The sequence below is a fragment of the Antechinus flavipes genome, chromosome 2, assembly GCF_016432865.1.
Source record: "Antechinus flavipes isolate AdamAnt ecotype Samford, QLD, Australia chromosome 2, AdamAnt_v2, whole genome shotgun sequence".
Lineage (NCBI taxonomy): Eukaryota > Metazoa > Chordata > Mammalia > Dasyuromorphia > Dasyuridae > Antechinus > Antechinus flavipes.
The window spans coordinates 396,366,485-396,393,457 of record NC_067399.1 but is presented as its reverse complement, the minus strand read 5'-3'; the positions used below and the strand labels follow the sequence as shown (position 1 = coordinate 396,393,457).

The 26,973-nt window shown below is 35.7% G+C and overlaps 2 protein-coding genes across 6 annotated transcripts in view; one reads left to right on the top strand and one right to left on the bottom strand.

The window, feature by feature from the left end:
* RBM27 (RNA binding motif protein 27) overlaps window positions 1-675 on the bottom strand; it is a 65,882-nt gene extending 65,207 nt beyond the window's left edge. For 2 of the 4 annotated variants that reach the window (XM_051978655.1, XM_051978656.1), the window contains exon 1: window positions 573-675. In XM_051978655.1, the coding sequence (XP_051834615.1) occupies window positions 573-631 (59 nt within the window). In that variant the 5' untranslated portion in view covers window positions 632-675. The remainder of the gene's footprint in view (window positions 1-572) is intronic. The other 2 variants (XM_051978653.1, XM_051978654.1) reach the window with 1 other exon arrangement.
* An 11,227-nt stretch (window positions 676-11,902) lies between these two features.
* LARS1 (leucyl-tRNA synthetase 1) overlaps window positions 11,903-26,973 on the top strand; it is a 50,685-nt gene continuing 35,614 nt past the window's right edge. The window contains exons 1-10 of one of the 2 annotated variants that reach the window (XM_051978650.1): window positions 11,903-12,088; window positions 15,388-15,506; window positions 17,185-17,272; window positions 17,870-17,950; window positions 18,885-19,022; window positions 20,337-20,498; window positions 21,114-21,226; window positions 22,215-22,278; window positions 23,781-23,848; window positions 23,951-24,176. In XM_051978650.1, the coding sequence (XP_051834610.1) occupies window positions 12,083-12,088; window positions 15,388-15,506; window positions 17,185-17,272; window positions 17,870-17,950; window positions 18,885-19,022; window positions 20,337-20,498; window positions 21,114-21,226; window positions 22,215-22,278; window positions 23,781-23,848; window positions 23,951-24,176 (1,065 nt within the window). In that variant the 5' untranslated portion in view covers window positions 11,903-12,082. Of the gene's footprint in view, window positions 12,089-15,387; window positions 15,507-17,184; window positions 17,273-17,869; window positions 17,951-18,884; window positions 19,023-20,336; window positions 20,499-21,113; window positions 21,227-22,214; window positions 22,279-23,780; window positions 23,849-23,950; window positions 24,177-26,973 lie in introns of those variants that run through there. The other variant, XM_051978651.1, reaches the window with a different exon arrangement.

Here is a 26,973-nt window from a genome sequence, read left to right as displayed (position 1 = left end):
AGAGTGGAATAGCTGACCCCATCCCAAACAAAACAGACCCTGACTTAGGCTCTCCGATGCCCCCACCCCCACCCTAGCCCCAACCCCGAGCAAAGACATCTTTCTAGCCTTGCTCTTTTCTTCCCCAAGAAAGATCTCCACTAGAACTCCTGGAAATGAAAAAGACTATTTACAGACATCTCTTTTCTGCCCCTTCCCTATCCTCAAAAGCAAAAACATTTTTCCTCATCCATCCTCTTAGGAAGGTCCACGCCGCTTCCCTCCACCTCTCACCCCCATGAAATAGACCCTACTCTCGCCCCCACTTCTGCCCCACTTCCAGTCACCCACCCCTCGCTGGGGGCAAGTCCTACCCCCCCCTCCCTCCTTGCTATTCCCTCCCCTAGTGGGGGGGGGATCTTCTTCCCCCTCCCCCCCAAACAAACAAAACAGAACCTCGCCAAGCCCCGGCTCCCCTTCCGCCGGGATCTCCCCCTCCCCCATCCCCTCCCCCACTGGCCCCCAACGCCCACGTCGGCCCTGACCTCCGGCGCCCGTCCCGGCCCCGGCCCCGGCGGCCCGGGGACACTCACATCGGCTCCAGTAACTTGGCCAGCCACGACTTGAGGGCATCCACATCCTCTATGAGCATGGTGCAGGGCGGGAGGTCTCTACCACTCCTCCCTCCCCGACCCCCACCCGTCCGCGGGCCTCCGCGCTGCCGCGCCCCCCCCCCTACACGCCCCCTTCACTGCTCCCCGGCCCGCCAGCCACCGGGCATCTCCAGAGGCTCCAACCTACACCCCCCGGCCAGGGCCTAACAGGAACTAACCTAAGAGCCCCGCACACAACCTAGCCCGACTGCGCAGGCGGGCGGGAGGCAGCGCCCGAGCAACACCGGCCTGGGCCAATAGGAGGGAGAGGGCCATGCGGACAAAGCCAATGGCAAGCGTCGGCTCTCTCCACTCCCCTCCCTCGGCAGGCCGGGCCCGGTTCAGAAGGGGGGATGCAGCAAGTTAGGTGGAGGGAACACGTGAACTCCTGGTGCAACATGGTATCTTGGAGAAGGTGGGTGGTGTGGTTCTTAAAGGGACCGTGGCGTCTTTTTTGGAGCATGCTGCCGGCGTCTAGCTGCCAGCGTCTAGAGCGGACTGAACCTGGGGGGAATCCAGCCGAGAACCTACACGCTCGGTTACTTCCTCTCTGTGTCCTGGAAACACATACCCCTGACCTGAAATGACTCAGCTGGAGTAAGTCGGTAGTAGTGTGAACAACACGCTGTCGGTCACGCTCCCTCCCGTCAACACGGGATGCAAAATTTTACTTTTTTTGTACACACCCCCTTTTTACACTTAGGCATGCTTCCGATTTTTTGCTTCTGCAATCAAATTACAGTCATATTCAATTAATTATCCAAGTTACAGAATATATTTTTAAAACATGTTATTACTGATTTTAAAAAAAAAAAAAGGTGGGGGGGGGGAGGAGGGGGAGGCATCGCGATACACCGCAAAGAGTACAAGATTTGGAGTCATACCTGAGTACCCATTCCTGGCTGCTTTAGTAAAGAAACACGTGAGCAGGTCACTTCTGGGCCCGAGTTTCCAAATTCTAAGCTAGAATCTCAATTCTTCTAAAATTTAAAGCATTCATTCAGAAAACATAGTGAACAGAATGTCTTTAGACATCTCTTCACAGCAATCTATGCTAGGAAAAATATCTAAAATCAAGTGTTTGCAAAGAGAATCTTGGTAAACCAAAGGACTAAAAAAGATGAAAAGAAGCAATTGAGGATCTCCTCAGTATTAGGTTAACAATTTACTTTTGAGGTGTTGAAGCGACTTGTTTGATGAGTGAGATTCATACATGCATTTAATATGTATTATATGCTAAACATGTGTACATATGTATGTATATACACAGAAGATAATAAAACAATGAAACAAGTTCCATAAATCACACAGAAATCAGTTTCCAGTTTCATTACTTCAATTAAATTGAATTTCATTAGTTGAATTGTATTACTGAAATGCATTTTGATTATACTTTACCAAAATGTTTCTATTTCTCTTTTCTCCCTTTTATCCTTCAACTCATTTAATTTGACAAGCATTTATTGAGCATCTATTATGTGCAAGACCTTGTAGTAGCTCTAGGAAATACAAAGAGAGTCTTTGTTCTCACGAATATTATACTTTAAAATACTTTATATCTAGAGATAAATTACAAAGATATAATGATAATATAAATTGGACTATGATAAGTGCATATTATGGCAAAACTGGCACAAAAGTTCAGGTAACTGAGAAGTTAAGAGCTAACTGAGCCCCAGGTAAGGAGACAGACTGTGAAGGAGACAATAAAGAATTTGGATTTTATCTCTGGCTATTCTCTTGATGATTACTCTGCTGAAATGAAGGATAGGATAATATCAGTCTAAAGACCTCCAGAAAGCTAATCAGAACATTCTGACAAAAATTGAGGAAGAAGATATCTTCCTTTTATTCTTTTTTCTTTTTCTTTCCATTTCAACAAGTTAAATGGAATAATGGAAATGGCACTTCTTTTCCCAATTTACAAGAATTCCTTCCACACAACCAACAAATTAATTTGTCACCCCTTAATATTCCATATTGGCTCCCTGTTGCTGCTAAGATCATAAGGTTATTAGGATCACAAACTTAGAACTAGAAGGTATTTTAGAGAGCATGTCATCCAATACTTTCTTTTTAGATGTGAATAAATACATCTAGTGAGGTTGTGACTTGCCCAAAATGAAATATCAACTTTTCTGTTAGGCATTTAAAGTTCTTGCTCTTCCTCCTTTCCTAGTCTTCTTGTATATTACATCCTGAACTATAGTTCAGATATCAGGCTATACAATGCTCCAACTCTCTGTCCTTCATACTTGCTGACTTGCTTTCCTGAAAAGCACTTCTATCTTCCCTCTTCAAAGCTTTGGCTTGATTTATGACAACAGCTCAAATATTAATTTCTAAATGAAGCCTAGCCTCACTTTCCCAGGTGGTCATGTGTGCTTTCCTACTCAAAACACTTTATTTTTATTTTGTATATATATACTACATATATTTACTTTAACTTGGGAAAATGTTGTTGAGCCCATAGGGGCTGAGGTACTATGCTCAAATCCATATTGCTTCTACCCAGGTAGGTGGTTTGGATTAGGTTCAGTTTGACAGAACCTGGCCTCTAAAGGAGCCTGGTATTAGGCTCCTTGACCTCATACTTTTCTCCCATTAAATCCCAACCCTATCTCATTCCCAGCTGGAGAAGGAAATGGCAAATCATTCTCATATCTGTGCCAAGAAAACCCCCAAAGGAGTCATGAAGTGTCTGCCATGACTGAAAATGACAAAACAACAATGCCAATGTCTCTGGGAAAATTTTACCTATCACATGGACCAGAGGTTCTTAATTTTTTTTTGTTGTTGTTATGGGAGCTTTTGACAGTTTGGTGGAGCTTATAGATCCCTTCTCCAAATAATGTTTTTAAATGCATAAAATAAAACACATAGGACTAAAAAGAAAACTAATAATACTGAAATTGAATTTTCTATCTTTCTACCTTTTAACTTGTCTGCTCATGAACCATAGGTTAGGAATCTTCAAGTCCAGGGTTTCTCCAAAAGAAAGAATAGAAAGATTATTAATTTACAGTGTAATTCAGATATGGTTTATTCTATCAAACAAAAAAAATTGCTAAACATAAAACCCTCAACAACTAACATTAACAAAGAGATTGAAAATAGCTTTACGAAACTTCAGTTATAACTATTCTTACAATTAAATGGGATTTTGGAACTTAAATCTCATTAAAAAATAAAGGGATTTGCAGAACCTGAAATTAAGCCTTTTGCATTTCACTGTGACTAGCTACAACTCCATGTCTGATGGTAAAATTGCCAACCCTGGACCTTGTTGATGAACTTCTCTCCAATATAGATTCTTATCCCCAGAAGCTAGCCAACTCCAATTCAATAGAATTTAGAACTACTAAATTTACAAGATCACTCCTAAACCTGGTAGAAGTATGGAGTTGAAACTACCCTTATTTAGCTTTAGTGTCTAGATTAGATACAAAATAGAACAGAGTGTGAAATGGATATAAAGATACCTTCTTGAATCAATCGAAGCCATAAGTGATTTGTATGTATTTTCAGATTTTTTTTGGTGATTTGATTTTTATCTTATTTTTACTTTAAAAAGGTTATTGTATGGGAAAACTTTCTGAGAGGGAAAAGGGGGAAGACTACAGAGGAAAATTTAGGCAATGAAAAAGCCATTTATATTAAAAAATTATCTTTAAAGTATAGGTGTTTGTACCAGCAAGAAACTGGAAACTGAGTGGATGCTCATCATTTGGAGAATGGCTGAATAAATAAAGGTATATGAACGCTATGGAATATTATTGTTCTGTAAGAAATGATCAGCAGAATGATTTCAGAAAGGCCTAGAGAGACTTATACGAACGGATGCTAAGTGAAGTGAATAGAACCAGGAGAACATGGTACACAGTAACAGCAAGATTATTTAATGACCAATTCTGATGAACTTGGATCTTTTCAATATCGAGGTGATTCAGGCCAGTTCCAATGGTTTTGTGATGAAGAGAATCATCTGCCCCCAGGAAGAAGACTGTGGGGACTAAATGCGATCACAACATAGTATTTTTACCTTTTTTGTTACTATTTGCTTGCTTTTTGTTTTCTGTCTCTTTTTTCTTCTTGATCTGTTTTTCTTACACAGCATGACAATTATGGAAATATATATAGAAGAGTTGTATATGTTTAACTTATATTGAATTACTAACTTTCTAGGGGAAGGGATAGGGGAGGGAAAGGAGAAAAATTTGTAACACATGGTTTTACAAGGATGAATGTTGAAAACTATCTTTGCATATATTTTGAAAATAAAAAGTTATTATTTTTAAAAATAACCTTTTTTGGACAAAGGAAATTTCCTCATTGGGTCTTACCTAGTAATGAAATCACAGTCTTAAAAAAAGAGGAAGAAATATTTGGTGTTAATTTTTATATTCTTTGTATATACTTACATACTCATTAGAGAATATAGTCTAAAGGAGAAAGATCAAATAATACTTTCATCTTCCTATGCTGAGAACTTAATATAGTGCGTTGGACACAACAGATGCTAAATAACTGCTAAATTGAATAAAAGTATTCTGATTTTAATTGATTAGGCTTTAAAACTGCATAGAAGTCAGATAATGCAGTGATAATAGAGAAGGAATTACCTTCTTTTATAGGGGTACAAAGCATATCTTAGTTTTGTATTTTTTCTGCAAGAACCTCAGTCAGTTTTAAAACAGGTTCAAGAGGACAAATATGTTAGAAATGAGCTGCAGAGGGGTTTGTGACCTATATAAAGTCAACAGGAAAGTTAATGACAAAGCTTGGTTAAATTCAATCCAGCAGACAATTAAGGTTGGAACTGTGCTACTTGTTAAGAATACAAAAAATGAAAGACTGATACAGTTCCTACTCTCAAAGAGCTTATACAGTCTAAGATGGGAACAAACATGGGTATTTCACATCTATTGTTAGATTTAGATACAGAGAACTTTCGTTGAAATTTCAATTCTACTCTTTACTATCTACATGCCTCTTGAGCAAGTCATTAAATTTTTCCGGGCTTTAGTTTCCACATCTCTAAAATGATACAATTAGACTAGATAATTTCCAAACTCACAAACAGCTGTCAATTTAGGATGGACACAAAGAATTATTGATAAATTGGAATCCATTTCATTTAACTTATTTACAGCTTTTTCTGTACTGGCCACAAAGAAACAGAATATGAACAGATGCAAGAGATTATTAATAGGAATTGTTTCTGCATTTGTGATGTTGGATTTCGGAGAACTGATTACAACCCCCAAGGAACCAATAGCTCCTATTTTGCATTCACATTTTAACATGGGGTCAAGGTTGTATAGCTATTCTGTGGCCATGGAAGTACATTGGCCATGCATGATACCAAGTCTTGCTTTTTTCTGTCTTCATATGCAGATAACTTGGTCATTTCAAAGGGAGGCATATATATACCATACTAGTTCCTGTTCCTGCAGTCTCAGTTGCAGACCCAAAAGCTAGGCATTTGCAGAAACTGAATTTTGAACCATGTATTGTATAATTGGCTTCTTCATATGTCACATGAAGAGGAGAACAAGCACCTTTATATATATATGTTTTTCCAATTACATGTAAAGAGAGTTTTTGATATTTTTTTAAATAAGATTTTGAGTTTCAAACTTTGGTTCCCTCTCTTCCTTCCATCTGCCCTACCCAAAATGGGAAGCAATCTGTTATAGGTTATACATATGCAATCATATAAACATATTTCCACATTAGTCATGAGAAAACAAGCACCTTTGCTTTACTTAGCTAAGGAGAATTCTAGAAATCCAAAAAACCTCCTCTGAGCTTTTTCTTTTGCCTTAGAGAAATTGCTCTCCTGATTAGTCTCTCCTTGATCACTATTTCAGGAAAACTTCTATCCATGCTCCACTATACTCTCCACAGTCTCACCAGTCCTCTTGCCCTAGAAGAATATCCTTTCTGCCCTTCTATCCAACCTCAGTTTAGGAACTATAAGCCATGATCAAATCAATTTTACTGTCATTCCTCAAAAGGTATATCAATAATCTGCTACTCTATATGTTCCTTATAACTTTTTGGAATAAAGAGCCTCCTCCCTGGCTATCACTCTGCTTTGTATGTTGGAATATAATACACTCTTTGAGATCAGGAATTATCTTTGTGTTTTATAATTGCATCCCCAGCTTTTGGCATATAGTAAGTGCTTAATAAATACATTTTTGTTTATTTATTTCTATATGAAATCATATTAATTTACCTGGAGAGAGGAACTAAGAATATGGGGGGAAGGAGAGGAAATTAATAATACAGAGAAGATACACATTTAAGAAAATTGCAAGAATAAATATCATGAGACATTGAGAGCTGAAAGAGATTGTAGAAGTCATCTAATTCAACCCTTTTTATGGATGAGACAAATAAGGTTTAAAGAGGCTAGTAAATTTGTTCAAGGCCATACTAGAACTAAGTGGCAGAACTAACATTCAAACACAAGTTTGAATCTATTTCTATTTCAGAGTTCTATTTCACAGATCTAATGATCTTTCTCCTGTACCTTGCTGACTCTTCCAGTCAGTAATTTAATTCTCCTGGCTTCTAATCACCCCACCACACATGGCACATCAGGTCACTCAAGCATTGGCAGAAGTACTTTTCTCAAAATCAGGAATGGATCAGAGAAAGAAATGGATTTGAGGGATTTCTCTTTTAAGTACAAAATAGCAATGGGATTACCATCTAATAGGCTTGGACTACTTGGTCTAGCTTTCTCTGGGGGATAGTGGGAGAGGGAAGTGAAAATTTTCAAATAGATAAGATAAGGAAAAGAATGACTAAATGCCTTACTAGATTTAGAGAAAAAACTCTTATGGTATTTAGTCATTTGTGTATAATTTACAATCAAGTCATGTCCCATGAAATATTAATGTTTCATGCAAATAAATTAAACTCTGTTGGATTTTCAAGGCAGGAAAATCTTACTTTAAATCTGTTGGTTCACTTTTGTTTGTAGACTAGATGGTCATCTGGCTTCAGTCTTAAAATTTGCTACTTCTCTTGTACTGGAGGTTTCTGTTTTCAAACTTTATGCCAGTGGAACGGTGATCTTCCCATGCCCTTTACTGCTTCGGGCTCATGCTTGTTTTATTATCTAAATCCCTCTAGTGATAGGTATTGCTATTAACACTAGGTGATCTGAGGACTTTGTGTTTTTATGTGCTTGACTTGTGTAGTGTATCGCATCAAGAGATTTCTTTGTGATTCCCTAATAATTCTGAAATTCCACGGAAAGATGGATAGATAGAAAGAGAGATGTAAGTAATTTGTATTTGGGAACCAAATAACACCTTCTTGTGGTACTTGGGCAGCAAGACTATACAGGAAATGGAAACAGCAGTAATGACAACAGGAATAAGATATTAGAAGACAAGATAAATGTTTTGATAATTCAAGTGTTACGTTTTTGCACTTTCTCTGTGAAGCTATGACACACCAGGAGAAACTCTTTGGAAAGATCCAAAGCATTTGGACTATGAATTTAATTTTCAAATAAGTATTTGTTATTTGTCTATGGGAGTGATTTTGATTTGGGGAATTAAAAATTTCAGTATTACAGGAGAAAAACAAACAATGAGGTATCATTGAAAACTCTGATATCCCAGTAGTGGGGCATAGTATATGTATGTATGTATGTGTGTGTATATATATACATACACACACACACACACACACACACACACACACATATATATGCATATATAGCTTTTCCACAATTTACATGATTTAAATCCTGGCTTTATAGCTTAGAAGAGGCCTAGCTTATTTATTAATATAAAGACCATTCTGTTCTTAACTTCTTAGAATGTCATAACAATTAGAGCAGTAAGATACCTCAGACATCATCTAGTTCAACCCTCTTAATTTTCATGTGCGGAAACTTGTACTCATGTAGAGGTAGTTTGCCCATGATTACAGTCTATAAATAGTTCTTCCTCACTGACTTAATATGGTTTTGGTAGCTGAACCCACAAGTTATGAGAAGTATTATTTATCCTATTTAACCAGTATTATTGAGATTCTTGCCACTTTATTATTATAAGCCTCTGCCACTCTAGAAGCAGCTAAGTGGCTCATTGGATGAAGCACTGGATCTGGAGTCAGAAAGATTCCAGAGTTGAGTTCAAATTCAGCCTCAGATATGAGATAGTTGTGTGATCCTGGGCAAGTTAGTTAATCCTGTTTGCCTCAGTTTACTCATCTGTAAAATAAACTAGAGAAGGAAATGGCAAACCACTCTAGTGTCTTTGCCAAGAAAATCTCAAATCGGGTCAAAAAGAGTAAAACATGACTGAAATGATTGAACAACAAAAGTTCCACTTTAGGGGAGAAGAAGCAGAGTTGAAATTAAGAACAATGGAATGCCAAAGTGTTAAAGTGTCCCTGATACAATAAAAAGAGTGGATGACACTTTTGCCTTTGAAGGAGTGTGAAATCTAAAATGAAAAGACAAGACAAACATACCAAAAACAAACAAACAAACAAACAAACAAAAAAACCAACCAATCTACAAAAGGACATAAACAAGCTAAAATTAATTATGATTTTAGAGACCTAAATATAGAAATTTTGATTGGCTTTTGAAATGAATAACTGATGAGGTCAGTCTGAAACAAAGCAAGGGAAAAAGTATGTTTTAAGCTGAATTTTGAATGAGAGGTAGATAATATAATCCAAGGGGAAGGCATATGGATGACATAATGTACATGTATGCCAATTGGAAAAAAATGAGAAGGCATTGATGGGCTTCCACTGGTGAATCAATGAATGATTGAAAAAATATTTAATGAGCGCTTGCTGTGTGTCAATCACAATGTCAATTAAAGGAATATACTATTTAATAGCTAGCATTTATGTAGAGCTTTTAGTTTGCAAAACATTTTAAATATTATCTCATTTTGTCCTCACAACAACCTTAGTTAATAGTAAACATTACTAAATGCCTACTATGTGTCAAGCACTGTGTTAAGTACTGGGGATACAAATATGAAAAATAAAGACAGTCCTTGATTTCAAGGAATTTATAATCTAGTGGGGGAAGATACAAAAAAGAAAGTTGAAAAGGTATGAGGGGAAAGAGAACCATGATGGAGAAAAGTCATTGAAATTAAAAATTTCAAAATGAGAGCTGAGAAGTCAAAGAAATTCAAGATGAGTACAGTAAGATGGGAAATGATGACCTATCTGAGAAGGCAAGAACTATTATCATTTCCAGTTTACCGATGGGGAAACTAAGGCAGAGAATTTTAGTGACTTGCTTAGGGTCATACAGGTAAATATCTAAGGATGGATCTTAACTAAGGCCTTTTTGACTGGACTCCAAATTTATACATTGTATTATCAAACTAGTGAGAAATTATATATTGATATATGTATGGATAGACTTGAAATCACTAGTACAGTTGTATCTGGGTTTGGGGAGTGTAAGAAGGAAACAAACATTTATTAAGTGCCTGCTATGTTCCAGGAACTGTGCATAAATGTTATCTCATTTGATCCTTATAACAACACTGACAAGTAGGTACTATTATTATTATTATTTGTATTTTAGAGTTGAGGAAATTGAGGCAAATAGAGGCTAATTGACTAGGTGGGTACACAGCTAGTGTATGAGGTCACAGTTGAATTTCCATCTTCCAGACTCTAAACCCCTCACTCTATCACTATACCTAACTTCATAGGTTGTCATCTCTTCCTCCTCCATTTCATTAGTTACATTGTTGCTAGATGAATCCCCTAAAATAACAATATTATTATGTTATTCCATTGGGGATAAATCATTGTATTTTTAGTAAGAAAATCATCTCCTTTGATCTTGTGAAATACGCAAGAATTCTGTGCCCATTTTACAGATTATGAACTCCAGACTCAGAAATATTAAATGTCTTCTTGAAAATATCAAGTGATAGAACTGTATTCAAAACTAAATCTTCTTATTCTAAATCCAGTGACCTATCTGTGTGCCCCTGAGTAATTTCTTTAGGACACAATTTCCATATCTGTACAATGAAGGGGTTGGAGTAGATGGTGCCTAAGGTCCCTTTCAGGTTTAAGTCAATGGTCTTGTGATTCAATGAAATAAAGATTTATTAAATAAAGACTTTGTGTATAGAGGTGATGATAGTGGGGCTGTCTTGAAGGAAACCATGTGGAGTAATGGATAGAGTGCTAGCCTTGGAATCAATGACACCTGGATTCCAATTCTGCATCCTTTGTCTATCAGCTATGACCATGGTCAATTCCCTACCTTTGTTGCTTCATCTGCCTCTCAGGACTGTTGTGAAATTCAAGTGTGATAATGTACATAAAGCATTTTGCAGCTACTAAAGCACTATGTAAATGTCAAATGTTATTAGTATATAAAAGAGGAATAGGTGGAGATGAGAAGGGAGTAGTTTACAAGGCAGAAAGAACAGTCCTTAAGAGAACAACTCAGTAGGATGGTTTGGTGGGAATACAGAATACTTGAAGGAAAATAATATGAAAAAAGAATGGAAAGGGAGATATATTTGCTAAATTTTGAAATGTTTATATTCATCTTGAAAGCAACGGGGAGCCTGTCTGGAAGGGTTTGAGCCATTGAAATGACACGAAAGGCTCAGAGAAATGAATGGAGCAACTTGTTTCAAGTTCAGGATTCAAACTTAGCTTTTCAAATTCAGTGCATTTGCCACTATAGCAGGAGTATCTCTGTTAAGAACACAGATTTCCCTAAGGCTTCAGACACCAAAAGCCTACCAAGGTTACAAAGTCTTGTGGTCTAAGCTAGGGAATTGTTGTTGGGCCTGAAATAATTGATGTGACGCCTGAGTGCCTCAATTTCCTCATCTTTAAAATGGGAATAGCTGATAAATGGTTATAAAATGTAAATATCAAGCTGCTGAATAATAGCGAAGGCAAATATTTATGGGAAGTGGTACACCATAATTAGCACTTCTGTTTAGGAAGAGTAATAAATACCACAGTACTTTACAAGAGCCCGCCCCTTCTTCCTCAGGGTGAAAAGGTTGAAGTTTGACAAACTCCTGCACGGCATTATGGGATTTGTAGTAGAAGTTGCCTCGCGAACCTTGTTGACGCTCTCTAACGCCGGCATAGTTCCTGTATGACAGAAGAGAGTCCACTTCCCTTTGGGAAATGTAGTCAAATAACTCCTAATAATCTTCGGCTCTGATGGTCCCAAGAACTACAATTCCCAGGAGGCTCGGTGCGGTGCCTCCTTTTAGGAGGTTGAGTTGGGGAACCGGGGTTTCTGCTTGGGCTAGTGTGGGTCCTGTGTGCGATCGCCACGTGGGAAAGGGTGTTGGAGGAGAAGGCGGAGTGGGTATTCTAGCCGATACTTCTTTGGAAGCTGCGTGGGGGCCAGCGTTGGATTTACTGAAGTGTTCGGGGTTTCTGCGTGTGGCGCCATGACAGTGAGTCGGGATCCTTCTCTCCACCCCCAGCAGGCCCGGCCCATCGCTTCCTATCTTATCCCTGGGTGCTTTCGTTCTGTTTCTCAGTCTCGGCCACGGTCTCCTTGTGGTGGCTCCTCAGCCGAGGTTGCTGAAGCCACTTAGTACTGGCCAACCGATTGTTAAATTTACAAGTGCGAGCATTTACACCTCGGAAATCGGCTAATGCCATCAATCCGGGCTTGGCATATTGGTTGTCTAGATTTAAGAAAGTGATGGAGAAAATATTAATAATTTAGATTAAGCTTCAAAGAGTGCCGTGGATTTTCGGAGAGTCGTTTGTTGAACCCCTGCTATTCTTTTCTCCTCTCTCCCTTCCTCCCTTTTTCTTCTTCCTTCCTTCCATCCCTCCTCCCTTCCTTTTTTCCTTCTTTTCCTCTTTCTCCCTTCCTCCCCTCCTTCTCTCTCCTTCCTTCTCCTCTCCCCTCCTCTCTTCCTCGTCCTCCCCTCGTCTCTCTTTCTCTTTAATTTCTCCTTCTCTCCCTCAGCCCCTACTGCTGTGTATTTATGTGTATTTTATGTATTTGTCTTCTCTCTCTCTTTTAACCTTCCTCCTTCCCTCCTTTCTCTTCCTTCTCTAACAGGGCCTGGGGATGGCCCTTGAGCCTACTTGGAGTGTGTCAGGATCATTTAATCATCCCTTTCCTTTTACACGTGGGGAAATTGTATCCCCAAAATGGAAATCCCTTTCCAATCAACCAATAAACATTTATTAAACTCCTGTTATGTGCTAAGCACCGGCACCTTGCCCCAGTGCTACTCTCTTGCCTGAAGGCTTTTTTAACTCTTCTGCTTCCAAATCATCTTCCCCCTCTGGACTTCTCTTACAGATCAGTGATAATAAAATTTTAGAGCTAGTTGGTTACCTTAAACTCGCTGGGGTCCTCAAACTATAGCCCGCGGGCCAGATGCAGCAGCTGAGGACGTTTATCCCCCTCACCCAGGGCTATGAAGTTTCTTTATTTAAAGGCCCACAAAACAAAGTTTTTGTTTTTACTATAGTCCGGCCCTGCAACAATCTGAGGGACAGTGAACTGGCCCCTATTTAAAAAGTTTGAGGACCCCTGCAAGTATAAAGAACCCTGGGCCAGAAGTCAGAAAATCTGATTTTTAAGTCCCCACTCCACTCCTATTGCTTTTGGTAATGCATTTAGTTTCTTAATTAAATTCTTCAACTCTTTACTTTGATATGGTCTTGGAGAGAGACAAAGTTTAGATAAGACAGTCCCTATCTTCATAGAACTTTTAGTCGGAGAGTAACAAATATAAATATAAAATAACTATAATATGAATTTTAACAGGATGAATTCAATAGAAATAGAAAACAGTATTATGTGACAGCCAAGAGGAAAGACTTACAGAAGACTATAGAATGGTGGCGTTTGAGTTGAACTTTAAGGTTGGGTAAGGAATATAGTGCAAGTCCTGTGAACAGTGTAAGTATTAAGTAAAATCCTGGATCCTCCTACATATGGATAGTTTCTTTAAAAAAAATTTTTAGGTAAAACTCAGCATTGTAGTCCCTGCTTATTTATGTTCCCCTTCTGACTTCTGGAACTTTCAATGCTTTTTTTTTTTTTTTTTTTTTTTTAAAGGAATTTATTATGGCTGCTGAACATAGCAATTATGAAGATTTTTCTTTTAAAATGTTAATCCATTTCTTGTTTGCTCTGGGTGATGATATAATTAACATTAATATAATGTTTTACAGTTGCTAAAGTGCTTTATTAAGTTAACTCATTTGGTCCATAACAACAGTCCTCTGAAGTAGATGCTATTATTGCCTCCATTTTTACAAAAGGTTAAATGATCTTCTAACAGATTCACATAGTTGTGAGTCTGGGGCAAGATTCAAACTTGACTCCTCTGTCCCTAGGCAATAACTGCCTATGTTGAATGGATATGTTATTTCTATAGTTTCTTTTAGAGTTTGTTTCTCATGTTTTTTTTTTTTTTTTTTGGCTGAGGGTTAAGTGACTTGCCCAGGATCATATAGCTAGGCAATGTTAAGTGTCTGAGGCCACATTTGAACTCGGGTCCTCGACTTCAGGGCTGGTGCTTTATCTACAGCACCACCTAACTGCCCCGTTTTTTTCTTTTTTAGAGGAGAGACTCATCACTTCTATTCCACTTGTGGGTTCTCTGCCTTAGGTGTGTCTCCACTCCATTTCATCCCACACTGCTGCCAAAGTGATTTTCTTTGAGTGCTAAACTGTTCATGTCACTGTTTAGTCAACACCAGTTGCTCCATATTGCTTTTGAAATCAAATCTAAACTATAGCACTTCATAGACTGGTGTCAACAAAACTTTTTCAGACATTATTCTTCCTCCCACATTCTATGATCCAGTCAAGTTGACATCTTATTTATCCTTCACACAAGATAATTCACTGACATTACCATCATCTTGTTTTTATACTAGTTATCCTCATCCCTGGAATGCCTTTCCCTTCTGCCTCATTTTAAAATCCTTTTTTCAAGCCTCAATCCAAGCTTTACTTTCTACATGAAGTCTTCCTTGATTCCTCCCACTGCTCATCTCCTTCCTCCTACCCTTCATATTTAACTGCTTGGTATTTATTCTCTGTACTTGTTTTCTCTTTTAAAATGTCACTTTCTTGAACATAGGGATTGCTTTTTTCTTTGTTTTTTGTTCCTAATGCTTGGCACATGGTAGGAGCTTAAATGCTTGATTGATTGTTGATTGATCATATTGGGATTATTTTACAAGTAATTATTGATTTAAGGGAATGTCATACCCTCATACTAAAGGTAATTTGATAAGCACTTATTAAATAATTGTTATGTGCCAGGCAACATGCAGCTAACTGAGGATCAAAAAAACCTAGTTCCTGCCTTTAGCGTTTACATCCTAGGCTTAATATATGATTACTGATTGATTAACTTTACTGAAGGAAAAAAAAAAAGATATATGGATAAATTAATACAAAATTAGACAGTAGTTTTGAGATGTTGGTATCACTAACAGCTTGGGGAATCAAGATGATCTGTTTTTGTAAAGTTTTTTTTTTGATTAATTGACTGATTGATTGATATACAGTAGTATTGGAAATGAATCTTAAATGAAGCATATTGTCCTGCGTTTATTTTCATTTCTGTCAATTTGATCTTAAGATTAACTTGAAAGAATAAATATATCCTTAAACAGCTCAGTTATATATGAACCCCATTCTTAGTTTGTAGGAAGTTTCCTGAGAGATAAGAGTAATTCCCCTAAAATCTGTTTCTGTTTTCAAAAGGAACGAAAGGGAACTGCTAAAGTTGACTTTTTGAAGAAGATTGAAAGAGAAATTCAGCAAAAATGGGATGCTGAGAAAGTATTTGAAGCCAATGCATCTGATCCTGGGAGCTTGACCAGGTAACAAATTCTGGTAGAATTTTAAAAAATGTTTCCCAAACCATTGTTGTCTTATTAGCTTTTCTGTAGGAAGGAAAGAGGTACAATATAAGTCAGTAATGCTCAGGCTTATACATTGAGGGACTGAAAGAGAGAAGGACCTTGTTTAAAAGAGATGAAACACATTTTTTTGGTCATCACATGAATTCTTCAGTTATGTGACCACAGAAGAGTTTGTTTTTTAAGAAAGCATTTTTCCCCCCTGATTCATTTGGGGTTAAATGACTTGCCCAGGGTCACACAGCTAAGCCGTGTTTTAAGTGTCTGAGGTCAAATTTGAACTCAGGTCCTCCTGACATCAGGCCTGGTGCTCTATCCACTGCGCCACCTAGCTGCCCCAAGAAAGCATTTTAAAAAAAATAATTTAATAGGTATTTTTTTTTCACTAATGTTTTTTCTGGTTTGACCTGGCAAAATGAAATGATTTTAAAGACGGAAGCAAATTGTATGATAATTTTCAGCAAAAAAACAAAATATGAATTGGAAAGGGTTTGCCTATGTATTTAAACACATTTCTTAAGTGAAATTTTTTTTGGAGAAAGAAAGTTTACTTTTATTATATAATTCTGTATATTTATTTGCATAGTATAACATTAAAGTATTGAATATAATAATCAAGGTTAAAAGGATAGAATGCTAGACTTGGAGTTAGAAAAATCTGAGTTTATAGTCTCCCCCTGAAGTAGTGACCCTGGGGATCAGACCTTTCAAACTGTCATGAATGGGTTGTGATCTTATTTGGTATAGAAAGCTCCAAATCACAAATCTTTTTTGAATTGGGGTTTTGTTTTGGAGGCTGTTGTTTTGGTACACAACTCTGATTTCCTTGGTGTAGGGAGCTCCCACTGGGAAAACTCTCATTAACACTGATGGGCAATTTCTGTGTTATTTAATAGTCTTAGAGACTAGCTTGGGGTATTGAGGTGCTGGATGATTTGTCTGGTGACAATAACATGTGCCAAAGTCAGGACTAGAACCTGGGTCTCTCTCACTAATTACAAGGTTGCTCTCCTTATCATGGTCATACTGCTTCTTACTCTGTAATATTTAAGGGTAGGCAAAAGTATGTTTGGATCTAGAATTCTGGGTAATTCTCTATTGAGGTAACTAAACTATTTTTTTTAAATGATGAAACACTTTCTCTTTCTTTCTAACGCCTCTTTTCCTTTTTTTTTCGCTCTCTTTCTCCTCCCTTCTTTTCCTCTTCTCCCTTTCCTCTTTCTCTATAGATATTACATATGTGTATATGTGTTTGAAGCATTTTGACTAGCTTCATATGCTTTTTTCGAAGCCCCGTTTAATAATCATTGTGACTTAATTTTTCTTGCATTTTAAGAATATTCATATATTTTGAAGTTTATTTGTTGAAAAAAGTTTGATTTCTATAAGTGAAACTTTATAAGAAGATATTTATTTCTTATTTGCTATATAAAGTGTAATACTTAATTTTTTCAATCAAAAGCAAAATTCTTTCCTAGAGAACCTTTTATTTATAATCTAATTAATTATCCTTGGATTAACTGATAATTTTAGATAAATTTATGAGAGACATTAATCCCTCACTTTTAATATAAAATGACTATAAAAAGCTTATTTTTTTTCCTTCTGTATATGTGTATGTGTTGTTTCATCTTTACAGTAAAGACAAGTATTTTGTAACTTTCCCATATCCCTACATGAATGGACGTCTTCACTTGGGTCATACATTTTCATTATCTAAATGTGAGGTAAGGGTACACCTCTCTTTGAATATCAATAGTTCTTTTTCCTTTCATTCTTTTTGTTAGCTTCTTGGGAAGAAATAGTATCTGGGCAAATTTATTTCCAAGTAAAAACAACCAAAATCAAATTAGATCACATGAAATACTATATTTATAGCGCTTTACAAACATTAAAGCGCTCTATAAATGTCAGATACCATTATTAGAAGAACTCTTTCATTTTAAATGCCTTTGTCTATTTTATTAAGGAAGTTGTGTGTGCCTGTGTGCCTTGTCATTTATTTGACTGCATTTTCAGGTTTATATTGTTTGTGAGTGCAGAAAGGAAAAAAGCATTATTGAAATCTATTCAAGTTTGATAACTAATTTTGTAGGATCCAGATGATATTTTTAAAGGAAGATGTGGGGCAGCTAGGTGGCACAGTGGCTCAGATACTTCCTAGCTGTGTGACCCTGGGCAAGTCACTTAACCCCAATTGCCTCAGCCAAAAAAAAGAAAGAAAGAAAGAAAGGAAGATATAAGGATGCAACAGAACAAAGAAGCAAAACAACATTTTTCATATGTGTATGGGTTGTAATTTGAATTTTATTTTCTTTTTATAGTTTTCAGTAGGGTATCAGAGACTAAAAGGAAAGAAATGCTTGTTTCCCTTTGGTCTGCACTGCACTGGAATGCCAATTAAGGTGAGGTTATATAGAGAACTGGATTGGGCTCTTTTGAACTTAAAGTGAAAAGTGATAATGTAGTAAAATGAAAAAAGTAAGTTTCCAAGAATTATGAAATTATAGGATTGATTTGAATTTGTTAGTCTTTGAAAGTTTTTTTGAAGCTCTTGGTCATCACTATTGATCTTAAGCTTCTTTTATATTAAGTAATTTAACATTAGAAAAATGTGAATAATAATTTTTATATGCATCAAATTTAGTGTGTATATGAAATTTGATTTTAATAATACAATGGAAATCAGAGGGAAAGAAAAAAAAAAAACCTAACCTTGAAGAGACCTTAGAGGTCATCTAATACATACTTTCCATTTATAGAAGAGAAATCATGGCCAGAATAGTGAATCGATTTCCTCTACAGCCCAAAACGAAGTCAGTGGCTGCTTAGAAGTAGAAATTAGGCCTTGTGTTACCTAGTCCATCATCTTCCCTTGAGGATCCATGATTTTGTTGGTGTGGGCACTGTCTTCATTCTACAGATCGACAGCCCTTTTAAGATCTTTAGGTTATCATGACATGGTCTTTAAGGTCTCAAGGACACTTAAAAACCCCAAGGACCTATCAGAGGGAGGTTAGTTTGTCACAATGTAAATAATCCCAATGTTACATTACATTAGAAAATTTCTTATTCCTTTTATGATTTTAAATTGGAAATAATTCCTAAGAAGGCAAGATTTTAGAACACAATAGTTCAGAAATCTGATTTTAGTTAACTGGAAAACTTAGTATCTTCCATTTATGTTATTTGAGAATATTTGAGCCATTTAAATTTATACAGGTTCCATGCAAAAACCTGTCAAATATGAATGTTTCAGAATGAATATTGGCATAAAAGCAACCTGACTTTGAATTACTTTTTCCCTGAGTTTTGAAATTCAATGTCATTTGTTTTGAGGCATGTGCTGATAAGTTGAAAAGAGAAATAGAGTTGTATGGTTGCCCTCCTGAATTTCCAGATGAGGAAGAAGAAGAAGAAGACATTACTACAAAAAAAGAAGAAATCATTATCAAAGATAAGGCAAAAGGAAAAAAGGTACAATAAATTGAGTCTGGTTTTGCTGTTAGACACTGCATTAATATGAATAGCATGTTAGTTTATGTCTCCAAGATATAAATAGCAAAAAGCAAATATCTTGCACTTTAAGGTTTGAAAAGCATGTTACATAAATCATCTCAATTAAATGTACATTGAATTTGATTGCTTTTTCTTATAATCTGAGTTCTTTCAAAACACATGGATCTTTCCCTCTTCAATCCCCAGATATTTTTAAGATGGCTTTCTGATTAAGATGTTATGTGATTATGTGTGGAGAGAGTAGAGGGGGAGCATGTTGGTGGCCTTTCAGTTATGGGAATACAAAAGTAGACTGGAAAGAGGATTTCTGTGGATGATTCCTCCTAACTAAAAAAAGTTGATGAGATTGGAAGAACATAGATTTAAATGCTCTGAGATTGTGCCTTATACTTTAGTATTTTATCGTTGGTGATGAAAATTCTTAATGGCTCTTACTATATAATGTTCACTGCTAAGTATCTCGAACAGGAGAGTGTAATGACCCAAATTGGTCCATCTAATACCTTTGTTCTGATATATCAGTAACTTTTTTTTTTTTTGGAGGGGAAGACTTCTTGAAATTAAAAACTAATACTTGACTCATTTAAATGACATAATTCTGAAATGTGTGTAATGATCCTGATTGTTGGCATGAATAGATTACACTTTTCAGGCTTCCATATTTGGGCAGTACAAGATAAAGATGTGTTTTTTGGGAAGTGTAACTTTAAAAAACTTATCTTTATTCCCTGAACAGTTGAAATTCCAAATATGATATGAAACTCCAGTGATAGTCATTATTCTTTCATAGGCATTTCATTAATGGCATGTGTCATATCCTTCCTGCTAAATTGTCATTTTCACGAATGCAAAGACCATGTTTTAATAATCTTAGATTTCCCCTTAATACTCAGCATAGTAATTTGCAAATCCTAGGTGCATTTAAAATGAGCATTGAATGAATGAATGATTATTTTCTTGTTTAACTACTTTGGAAAGAAAGAATTTGAAAAAAAATTGCTTCTTTTAAAAATGAGACAATATTAGGAGATAGAGTGATAGAAAGGAGTTACTAAGTATATTTAATTGACTAGATGATGTCTACCTTAATTACCACAGAAACCATTGAAATCAAAATTAAGAGCAGCAGACAGTTATTTTAAATATTAGGGGATGTTAAGAAGTTTATTAGTTGATGGTAGTAATTTGAAGATTGATATTTCTGAAGAGAAGACTCTTGAGAAATGTACCTATTCTTTCATGATATTGCTGATTTTTGATTGTTGCTTCTAGAGTAAAGCTGCTGCCAAGGCTGGGTCTTCCAAGTACCAGTGGGGAATCATGAAATCTCTTGGCCTTTCTGATGAAGAAATAATGAAATTTTCTGAGGCTGAACATTGGCTTGATTATTTTCCACCTCTGGCTATTCAGGATCTAAAGAAAATGGGCCTGAAGGTATTTCTTCCCCTGTATCTAGAAATGCAGCTTGCAGTAAAGAAAATGCATATTGGTGGTGGTATATTAGTTCAACTATTTATTTAGAAATATAAGGTTATTAGTAAATATGAGCTCATATTATCAAGAGATTAGAAGCTATAAAGCTAGATATAATTAACAATTGGATAGTTTAATAAGGTTGAGAATAATATTGTAGTGTTGGCATATATGTCTTTGTGATTATAAGAATGAATAAGAAATACCTGTTCAAAGAATATGAAAAGGTCAAAATTGTACTTTAACTTATAGAAGACCACTTCTATGTAAAGTTGATTTAGATCCTCTTAAGTATATACAGTTTTTTGAGTCTTGTTAGTCATTTTAGAAATGTATGGTTATGAATGGATGTTAAAATACTAAATTTCTATAGCATTTTTGAAAACAGTGGTACCAAATTACTATAACATTTCTGAAAACATAATACAGTTTTTTTCTCTTTATTAAAGAACAAGTATGTTGTTAAGTGAGAAAAGTATAATTTTAAGAGATTAGATGAAGTAATTGCTATGGTGGCAGAGACATTCATAGATCCTTTACACCTTAATATTCTTGGCTTTTCTTTTTTCCTTATAGGTGGACTGGCGACGTTCTTTCATTACCACTGATGTTAATCCTTACTATGATTCCTTTGTTAAGTGGCAATTTTTGACACTAAGGGAAAGAAACAAAATAAAGTTTGGGAAGCGGTAAGTATGTGTTTCATTATAATAATTTCTGTGATAGTTAAAAATAAATGTCACACATATCCTGCTTTATAATAAGGTACCCCACATTTTTTCTTTTTTCTTTTTCAAAGAGCATGCAAGAATAGTTTTCAACATTCACCCTTGCAAAACCATGTGTTTCAAAATTTTCTCCCTCCTTTCTCACCTTCCCCCCCTCCCCTAGACAGCAAGTAATCTAATATAGATTAAACATGGGTAATTCTGCTAAACCTATTTCCACATTTATCATGCTGCACAAGAAAAAACAGATCAAAAGAGAAAAAAATGAGAAAGGAAAAAATAAGCAAGCAAACAATAATAACAACAAAAAAGGTGAAAATGCTATGTTGTGATCCACATTCAGTTACGTAGTCCTGTTTCTGGTTACAGAGAGATGGCTCTTTCCATCATAAGTCTTTTGGAATTAATCTGAATCACCTCATTGTTGAAAAGAGCCAATCCATCATAATTGATCATCATACTCGTGCTGTTACTGTGTACAATGTATTCTTGGTTCTGCTTGTTTCACTCAATATTGGTTTATATAAACCTTTCCAGGCTTTTCTAAAATTATCATTTTTTAGAGAACAATAATATTCTATTACTTTCATGTACTATAACTTATTCAGTCATTCTTCAATGAACGGACATCTTAGAGTAGGTAATCTCTAAGGCTTTTCTCAGTTTCTGAATTCTGTAAGCCTATAAATGAAAACTCAAGATTTTATAAGTATCTTTCAATTTCATAAGTCTTCAATTTCATTTTCTAATTGTAACATTTCTGATGAAGACAGATCTTAATTCAGTATTCATGGTTATAGAATTATACACAAAGTATAATTAATGAATGCTAGCTTCATCTCAGTATTTGGAGTTAAAAGTAACATATTCAGAGGAAAACCTAATTGTTAAAATCCAGTTTATCACTTTTGCCCAACTGTATTTTTTTTTTCTGCTTTGTCTTTTATAGGTATACAATTTATTCTCCAAAAGATGGACAGCCTTGCATGGACCATGACAGACAAACTGGTGAGGTAATTATTTTGGGTATAGGACATTGTGAGTCTAATCACATGACTTTCCAAACAAAACAAAAATCTAAAATAACCTGGTAGGTGAAGGTCTTCAATGCTTTATCATTCTTTACCATCTTTGTGGTGTAGCATGTGATAAAGTGATTTTGTATTCATTTTAATCTGAGATATCAAATAGGGTCAGTTTCCCACAGTTGTCACTACATCTCCTTTAGAGAATTGTGGGTTGTAGAAAAAGAGTAGGAAAGGTAGAATGAGGCATATGACTGGCTAGTTGAAGTATTAAGGGGATATTCTTTTAATATTTTTATATGCTCTCTTGCTTATTTTCATAATCAAAGTATTTTATTTTCAAAGTCCTTGCAACCATTTATGATAATGGCCTGCCGCAGGACTTGTCAAAAGAAACATTCCCATTTTATAGGTGAGGAAATTAAGTCACAGTAAGGTTAAGTATACCTAACTAAGGACATAAACCAAATCACTGGCAGTGCTAGGGTCTAAACTCTTTTTTTTTTTTTTTAATAAAATTTTTGAGTTACAGAATTTTTTTCTCTTTCCCTCTCTTACTTCCCTCTTCAAGACTGCAAACAATCTGCATTTGATTCTCTTTTGATGCCATTATGTAGTACTACTTTTGCTCTTGGTAACTAATTGGCTTATTTGAGTTATTGACAGAAGAGTAGTTAAAAAAATTCTTCAATGATGTAACTGCTAATATGCATATGTGTATGTATATACATATATTTAAAGTCCCTTACTTTTCCAAATACTATCATGTATACAGATAAACTATTTATCTTATTCTATTCCTTCAAGTATTATTAAGAGACTAATTGTATAATCTTCAGTAAAAGAATAAATTGTTTGAACTGTGCAAAAAATCCATTTAAGAATTTGAGTCAGAGATCAAGATCTTGTGACATGCCAGGAGGCTGTACCAACTAAATGACAGTTCCCTTAGAATGCTTATATTCCATTGGGAGAAACAGCATGTACACATATAAGTAAGTATTAAATCCATCTAAAATATATCCAAGAAAATGGTTTTTATGGAAAGAGGCCCAACATCCATTGGGAAGAATTAGAAATAGTTTCACATAGGAGGGCAGTGCTTTGACCTGAGTTTGAAGGAAACTGGAGAGTCTTCCTGATGGAGGTAAAGTAGAATACATTCCAGGCATGTCATGGAGGTGCAGAGATGGGAGATGGAATATTGGGAGTGAGAAGCAGCCAGTGAGATCACCAGTTTATCTGGACTATATAATATGCAAAGGTTGGCAGTGTGTCATAAAGCCAGAAAGGGGGGTTGATGTCAAGTTGTAAATAGTTTTAAATTGCAAAAAGAGAAATTTATATCTGATATAATGAAGTGTACCACTTGAGTTTATTGAATAGGAAGTGACAAGGTAAGGCTTGTGCTTTAGGAATATCTCTTTGGCAGCTGTGTAAAATAGAATTCTATGTTTACTAAAATTTTCTGTTTTCCTGTAACTATTTAGGGTGTTGGACCCCAAGAATATACATTAATAAAAATGAAAGTGATTGAGCCCTATCCCTCTAAATTAAGGTAGGATTATCAAGAAGTAAATGTTTGTCTTTTCTGAGTATCCTAGGGATTTTGAATAAATATTCAATATATTCCACATTTAATATTCTTTTTTCTTTACAGTGGCCTGAAAGGGAAAAACATCTTTTTAGTAGCTGCTACTCTTAGACCTGAGACCATGTTTGGACAAACTAACTGTTGGGTTCGCCCAGATATGAAATACATTGGATTTGAGACTGCAAATGGTGATATTTTCATTTGTACCCAAAGAGCTGCTAGGAACATGTCTTACCAGGGCTTTACCAAGGACAATGGTGTGGTACCCGTTGTCAAAGAATTGATGGGCGAGGTGAATATGGGAGTAGATCTTTTCTAGCTCAGTGCTTTAGTTTGGGGAAATTGTCTATCTATGAGGGATAATATTTGCAATGCTGTATATTTAAACACATTAAATATTTATTGAATGGTGAGTTGAAAAAAGATATCCTCAAGAGATTTAACATTTGCATTAGTTATTATGTAAACATTTGGATAGTCTCAGCTGCCATCATTGGTATAGAAACATGAATTTTTTTTTTTAATATGAAATTATTTACTTTGCCAATGGCATCATATAATTTTTGTCATCTTTCCTAATTAATTTAGTACAAGGCCAGAATAGAAACACTGGTGACTTTTACAACCTTGGAGTAGATTTTGTAGTTTTCCTGATAACCAACTTGAGTTTTGTGACCAGATCCAGAAAACAGTATTTCATGTTTTCTGAATAAAGTACAGGTTCCCATCATTCCCATCATCAAAGCAATAATTTTTTCTTTTTTTAAAAATTATACATTTTTATTTTCAAACTGTATCCTTGGATAATTTTTTTTATTATTATAGCTTTTTATTTACAAGTTATATGCATGGGTAATTTTACAGCATTGACAATTGCCAAACCTTTTGTTCCAATTTTTCCTTTCCTTCTCCCTACCCCCTCCCCTAGATGGCAGGATGACCAGTACATGTTAAATATATTAAAGTATAAATTAGATACACAGTAAGTATACATGACCAAACTGTTATTTTGCTGTACAAAAAGAATTGGACTCTGAAATATTGTACAATTAGCCTGTGAAGGAAATTAAAAAAAAAAATGCAGGCAGGCAAAAATATAGGGATTGGGAATTCAATGTAATGGTTCTTAGTCATCTCCCAGAGTTCTTTCACTGGGTGTAGCTGGTTCAGCTCATTACTGCTCCATTGGAACTAATTGCTAATCTTCAGCAATGAGATGGCCAGTTCCATCAGAATTGATTACCATATAGTATTGTTGTTGAATTATACAGTGATCTTCTGGTCCTGCTCATTTCACTCAGCATCAGTTCGTGTAAGTCTCTCCAGGCCTTTCTGAAATCATCCTGTTGGTCGTTTCTTACTGAACAATTTTGGATAATTTTTGACATTCACCCCTACAAAGCCCTGTGTTATAATTTTTTCCCCTCTCTTCCCCCCACGCCCTCCTCCATTAGGCAAGTGATCTAGTATATGTTAAAACATGTGCAATTCCTCTATATATATTTCCACAAATATCATGCTGCATAAGAAAAATCAGATCAAAAAGGAAAAAAATGAGAAAGAAAACAAAATGCAAGCAAACAACAACAAAAAGAGTGAAAATGCTATTTTGTGATCCACGTTCATTGAAATTGGTCTGAATTATCTCATTCTTGACAAAAGCCATGTCCATCAGAATTGATCATTGTATAATCTTGCTGTTTCTGTGTTTTCTTTTTTCTTTTTGGCCACTTTTAATTAATTGGACTCAAATCAGTTCTTGATGATAGAATCTGACTATTCCACCAAAACTTTTCCCAAAACTGTATGTGATGCTCCTCCAGTTGGCATAGGCTTCAGGGAAATGCCTACATGGGCTTTCTCATTCTGTTCATCCTGTCACTGATCCTTTTCTATGGCTGCAGAGTTTTCTAGTTCTGTGGTAAACATGGCCCTTACTTGAATTGTTGGTGTTGACCCCAGAAAGAAAAATGCAAGCCTCTTCCTCTTAGTTGTGTTTGTTGATGTTAAATGTCTAGACTTGATATCTGTCAGCTTTTGCATCAGCACTTTAACACCAGCATTTTGTGTACGTTATTCATTTTATTAGGGGTTGATCCTATACAGCTATAACCATTTATTTTACTTTTTAAAATTTTTATTGTACTTTTACATAATTTTCTTTTTTAAATATATCCCTCTTCTATCCATTGAAGAGTAAAAAAATGTAGTTCAGTATAACTACCAACATATCTATCACCTGTGTCTGACAGTTTTTGCATCATCCATCCTCATAGTTCTATCTCTGCAAAGGTGTGGGGGAGTGTCATTTTCTCATCCTTTTCTTTAAGGGCCAGCTTTGGCTATTATAATTATTCTATGTTCAGTTACATGAGTTTTTCAAAAAAATTGCATTTTTGTCATTGTATATATTTTCTTTTTTCTGCTTACCTCATTTCATATCATTTCAGATAAATCTTGCTGTGCCTTTTGTATTTATTCATATCTGTTGTTTCTTATAGCTTAGTAAAAGTAATATTCTAATATATCCACATACCACAGTTTCTTTAGTCATTCACCAATTGATGAGCATCTACTTTGTTTACTCTTCCATGTTCCTAAAAGGAGTGCTGCTGTAAATATTTTGTGTGTAGCACACTTTTCTCTTCCTCCTTGGTACATATGCCTAGCAGTGCCATAATTAGGTTAAAAGATATGGAAATACTGTCACTCTCTTAGCATACTTTGAAGTTAATTTTCAGAATTGCTGGACAATTCATAGCTTTCTCCACAATGTATTATTTATGTTCGGGTATCTTTATAACCTCTTTAACTTTAACTTTTCCCATGTTTTGTCATTTGCTAATTTTGTAGCTGCATATATTTTTCTTTTTTTTGAAGGAAGGATTGTATAGTAGATAAAAGGCTGATCTTATTGTGAGGAAGATCTGGGTTCATTTTCTGGCCCCAACATACTAGCTGTGTGACAATAAGTCTTTTATTTTTTATTTTTTATTTTTTTTGCTGAGGCAGTTGGGATTGTGACTTGCCTAGGGTCACACAGCTAGGAAGTGTTAAGTGTCTGAGACCATATTTGAACTGAGGTCCTC